Here is a 5,680-nt window from a genome sequence, read left to right as displayed (position 1 = left end):
ATATTCTTTCCAGCATTTAGCACAAACGTGAAATATAAAAACCTTTTGTTATTCAATTAAAAGCTTTGTTTGTTAGATTATACATTTCAGGTTGTACCTTACCCTCTGCAAAGCGGACAAATCTTTTACACACGTTCATTAACTTAAAGCTTATTTTAATAAAAAGCTATGTAAAGTTCTTGCAAATGTGTCAAAATAACTAAGAATAAGACACTCAGAAACTTGTTTGCATGTCCATTAAGCCAGAATAATTTATTAAACACAGAAATTAAATATTTTTTAGCCTTTTTTGTCATTTTACTTTTTTCTATAATTTTTTATTTTTTTTTTAATAAACAAAGCCAGAACAAACTTAACACTGTGGAGAGCAAAAGGACATTTGAAGTGTGCAAACCATGCATTAAATAGCATGACTCTGAAGTGCTGTTTTCTTTTCCTCGTTCTCTGGAACAACCCTCACAGACCTTCAGTGAGCATGCCTGTAAAATTGAAATAAAATCGGTCAACATTTCTGTGCGACACTCGTATACGCTACTAATTGGCCTTGCACGATTAAGACCAAATATTGCGACAAAAAAATGCTGGTAGATTACCCGCCTTACAAAGCTCCCTCACTTTGCCGACAGTTCCTTGGCTTGATGAGCCTGAAGCACCGCTACAGCCTCTTCAACCTAAACAGTGCAGAAAAGTGCAACGATCAAACAAAACCTGATCTTTGAGACTAAATGTCGAGTACACGTTTTGAGCAGGTGAACCTTGGAGTGCATGGACTCTGGAGACTCGAGCATGTGCAGTAGTTCAGAGTTGTCAATCTCCAGCAGCATGCCTGTGATCTTTCCCACAAGAGTAGGATGCAAGGCCTGGATAAGTGGATACAGCCGCTCACCTGTATGGGATGCAAACAGTTTGGTCATTTTACTCATGTTACGAAGTAGGACATAGATTGTGTGCTATATTCCAAGTCTTCTGAAGCCATATGATAACTACCTGCTACTTTACACTAAATAGACACTGTAAAGTTGACACTGTAGTTTTTTTCAGTACTTCACTGTAAAGGGGAATTCACAAAGAATTAATTTGTTCCCACTGGATAAATATAACAGTACTACAGTGAAAAGTCGTTTATTAACAGTTAACAGTACTATTCTAGTAGCGCCCTCTACTGAGCAGTATTGTTCATTCAAGTTTAGGATGCAGGTGATATAAAATGATTCAAGCTCACATCTTTAAACCTTTAAGTGATCGCGTGTGCATGTTTCGTACCCAGGAGTTGTTTCTGCTCTTTTAAGGGTGCAGCTGCCAGCATTGAGGCAGTAAGGGGCTCCTGTCCTCTCACATGAACCGCCGGCTCTGTTTTCGGCACTACCTAAAGAAATAGTACAAGACAGTTAGGTATATGTCTCTATTTAGTGCTCCTTGGTGTCAAATCATCACATTGCAGTGGCCAAAAACTGAACTTTTACTTTATGTAGTTGTGCTTAAATTGAAGGGTTTTATTTTGCTTTTCTGTTGACAATTTTTACAGTGTTCTTGTATTTACAGAGACAGTCAGCAAAGTTCACACTGCGAGAGGGGGGTAAACTGGGGCCCCTGGACTGTGTTATACTGGGATGCTGCTACATCATAAATAAAGGGTGAATAAAATGCCTCCACACTGTCAATTCACAAAGTTTGATATACGTGCATGTTTTAGGCACTTTCTATGTACGTCAAAAATACTTTTTTAAATCCAGCTTAATCTTAATTACGTTTAACGATTAAAAATCGTTCAAAAATGAGGAACGCTTCACGAATTTGCGTGTCATCCTTGCGCAGGGGCCATGCTAATCTTCTCTGTATCGTTCCAATTTTAGTATATGTGCTGCCGAAGCAAGCACGAACAAGTGGTCTAGACGTCTGCTATTTATAGCAGTGTCTCCGGGAAAGTCTTCTCGAAGGTGGTGAGTGGTTAAACCATGATTTAGTCATTTACCAGGACAATACAAGCACATTTGATGTGCTGCAACATACAGATGTCAGTATTCACACTCATTTCTGATCCTTTAAACTGTATGTTTGGTGTAATATATGTTTTTCTGCCAAGAAACAGGCAAGCCAGCTGATCAGGGCGGCCCTCTAGCCAGTAGGATTGGCTCTCAGTGCTGACGCATTCAGGTCATGTGATCCGCCCCCCTCCCCCAGCACTGCAACTCCCAACCCCCAACGTCAGGACTGCTCTCGTGACTCGTGTGAGACCATTACACCAGAAGCCGAAGCATCCAAGAGCCTTTGTTTTATATTTAACTTCTTTTGTAAATTTAGAGGCTACAATGCCTCCATCTGCCACAAGCGGGATCTCCTCATCTGAAAAAACAAATGTTTATAACTTTTAAGATATAGCACAATTCACGACACATGGCACATGTGGCACATGGTTTCTCCTACCATTGCTGTGCTGATGACACACAGCTCTATCATTCATTTTAACCAGACAATCCAATAGCAGCTGCATGGATCTCAGGCTGCCTGGCGAACATCTCGGCATGGATGAAGGAAAATCACCCGCAGCTCAACCTGGCAAAGACTGAGCTTCTCGTTTTCCCTGCCACTCCGACTCTACATGATTTCATCATCCTAGGTTAATCAAGAATTATTCTTTGGTGACCAGCTGACCTTCAAGGACCACATTGTAAAGAAAGCTAGATCATGCAGGTTTGCATTGCACAACATCATGAGGATCAGGCCCTTCCAAACAGAGCATGCTGCACATCTTCTTGCCCAGGCCCTTGTCATTTGTAGGCTGGACTATTGCAATGCTCTTCTGGCTGAACTTCCATCATTGGCAATCAAACCTCGACAAATGATTCAGAATGCAGCGGTACGACTGGTCTTCCATGAGCCCAAAAGAGCCCACTTCACATCTCTCTTTAGCTGTTGCGGCTCGCATCAAGTTCAAAACTTTGATGTTTGCGTGCAGAACAGCCACAGGCTCAACACCCTCTTACTTCCTCCTCACTCTTACGAATCTACATCCCCTCCAGAAGCCTGAGATCTGTAAGTAAGTGATGCCACATGGTAACATCACAGAGAGGCATTTTCGTTCACCTATCCTATCTCCTGTCTGGTGAAATGATCTTCCCACAATCACAGTCATTAACAGAACACCCGACACGTTATCTGACAGCAACACTAATTTAATCCAATACCCAACCGATTTGACATAAAAACTGGGACCCGAACCGCACCTGCATTAAATCTCCTACATGAGATAGACAAAACTCATTTATTAAAACTTTTATTTAAATTGTGAATAGATTAAATACAGAAAGCAAGCAAAGAGTGCTCCCTTTAATAATATAATCACTACAGCTGTCAATCAGTGGCAGCGCGATTGGCTACATTGCTCAACGTGTACTGGACAGAGTCTAAATAGTCTTGGTTATTGGACTCGCAACCCGCCCGTGCTTGTCACCATCCGGCCCACACCACACCCTACACGTAAATATTATTCCACCCATTACATCAAATATTAGCGATTCACCTGCATGTACCTGCCCGCATGCAGGACTCTGGCTTCCCTCCAGTGGACAACATGATAGACAACTCTGGCCTCAGAGAGTGATTGTAAATTAAGTTTACATAAAATATGTTTAAAATTTCATTCTGCATCTTCTGAGATTTCATTGTAATCCTCCTCATAAAGTCACTGAATTAACCATTAACTGTTCACCTGATTGTGTTGCCGTCTGCATGTGATGTTTGAGCATTGTTGAGCGAGAACAAGAATGTATTGGAAACACACTACCGCCTACCCGACTCTGCCTGAGAGGTAAGGAAAAATACACCTACCTGAGATTTTTTATACTCTGCCTGAGAGGTAAGGAAAAATACACCTACCTGAGATTTTTTATATTTTTTTAATATCTCTGAAATATATGATAGTATTCTTGAAAACAATCTTTTAATGTATTATTAAATAAATATTAGTTAATTATCAAAGAGAAAAAATTAATAGCCATAATATGTACTATTAATACTGTGATACTCAGATACTGTGATTTCCTTCACATAGCTCATTTCACCATTAACTCTTCACCTGAACAGTTTATGTTGCTGTATATGGTATAATTGTAATCCTTGACCATCAAAACATAGGGGTAGACATCACCGTTTCTGTGTTATCATGTTTGGTTTAGGAGCTATGACACAAAATACATAATTTGGTTATGGCGAAAAGTAAAATGGTAAAAAAAAAGGTGTTTTTGCGATGGCTCCATTTCTGAAAATGTTTAGGGCCGCAAACTATACAAGTGTACCAAGTTTCATGCTTTTATGAAAAAGTGAACATTATTTTCACATATCACCTGGACTACTTTTCATTACAGTGATTTTGAGATTGTGGCAGGAACACATTTGCAAGGAACTACATGCTTGACACTAATAACGTGTGTAATAGCGTTTTCAGATTGACAACTTGACTAGTATCAAAGTCCCTTTAAGGCAAGTCATGTCACTCAGCAGCCATCTTTGAAACGCCTCTCGGGAATGCAAGTGCAGCTCCTATCTCTTTGAATGGGGAAACATCAAATTCTCCAAAACTGTTCACTAAAGCTTACGATTAAATTTCATATTTGAAATCACCAATGAAATCTGACAACAACTGTCTCGTAAATATTGTTTATTTTGCTCAAATAGCATTAAAAAAGCTTCTTTTTCAGGCCAGATCAGCCAGTGCGCATGCGCAGTCCTATAGACCAATTATAGGTTTGTAAACATTCAGGATGCGCGCGCATCATGGTTGCAGAAAACCCAGGAAAAAAGATAGCCTTTACAGCTAGAGAATTACACGGATAGGGTACAAAATAGTTAGGTTTAAAAAGATTATAAATTATATTGATTAGATGTCATTTTCAAAATGTTCTCCGCATATTACAAGAGCTTGTCACCCAGCGATAAGCACTGTTATTCAACGAAATTGACGTTAGAGAGTGGGATAGTCTTACAGATCCGAAACAGGGGTAACGGTTTTTGTGGGCAGAGCCTATCTGGAGGCAGAAAATTACGGTTTTCAAGTGGCAGTTTATGGAGCCATGGAATAAAAGAATATAAAAAAGGTACATTTGATTTTCTGAAGTTGGTGCATAAACCTGAATCACTGCAATGTTCAAAGGTGCTCCGTTGAACCTGGCCACTATGTTAAGAGAGTTTACAGGGTTATACCCGAGTAGTGCATCTTTCGCTAGCTTGCTAAGCAAGAAACCAACTCCCCTCATGTGATTTTTCTCTTCTCCAGACCAAATCACTTCTCCTCCATTCAGCTCTCCCACACCTGTCCAGCGCATCTCTGACAGTCCCAATATATCGCACTCATATGGTGTCATTTCCTTACGTAATAGCTCCAGTTTGCCAGTACTTCTGAGAGCTCGTACATTCCATGTACCTATCTTCAGAAAGTCTGTTGCTGCTTTGAGTTTCTTTTCTCCTTCTCCTTTTCCTTCTACTCCAGTAGCTAACTTTTCAACCCAGCCCCGGTTTCCCAGCTGAGGACGCGGACCTTGTATAACCGGGCGACGTCCGAGCCGGTGTGTTCCTGTTTGTTTGGTTGTCATTGTGTATTGGATTTCATTCGTCTTGTTTCTTTTACAGGTGGCAGTATCTGCACCCCACCACCCAACCCTCCTCCTTTATCCGGGCTTGGGAC

The 5,680-nt window shown here is 40.5% G+C and overlaps 1 protein-coding gene across 2 annotated transcripts; it reads right to left on the bottom strand.

Moving 5' to 3' along the window:
• Positions 1–225: 225 nt before the first annotated feature.
• LOC107573967 (embryonic polyadenylate-binding protein B-like) lies at positions 226–1,362 on the bottom strand. 2 transcript variants are annotated; one of them, XM_016260429.1, is made up of 4 exons: positions 1,264–1,362; positions 756–886; positions 594–671; positions 226–479 (listed from the first exon to the last, which is right to left on the bottom strand). In XM_016260429.1, the coding sequence occupies exons 1-3, from the start codon at positions 1,304–1,306 to the stop codon at positions 612–614; spliced, it is 234 nt and encodes a 77-aa protein (XP_016115915.1). In that variant the 5' UTR covers positions 1,307–1,362; the 3' UTR covers positions 226–479; positions 594–611. The 2 variants fall into 2 exon arrangements, with proteins under 2 accessions (XP_016115915.1, XP_016115917.1); XM_016260431.1 differs by having other exon boundaries at positions 598–671.
• Between the last annotated feature and the right edge of the window lie 4,318 nt (positions 1,363–5,680).

Source organism: Sinocyclocheilus grahami, unplaced genomic scaffold (genome assembly GCF_001515645.1).
Source record: "Sinocyclocheilus grahami isolate Dianchi unplaced genomic scaffold, SAMN03320097.WGS_v1.1 scaffold2078.1, whole genome shotgun sequence".
Classification (NCBI taxonomy): domain Eukaryota; kingdom Metazoa; phylum Chordata; class Actinopteri; order Cypriniformes; family Cyprinidae; genus Sinocyclocheilus; species Sinocyclocheilus grahami.
The sequence above is the reverse complement of the archived record's forward strand: the minus strand, read 5'-3'. Positions and strand labels throughout refer to the sequence as shown.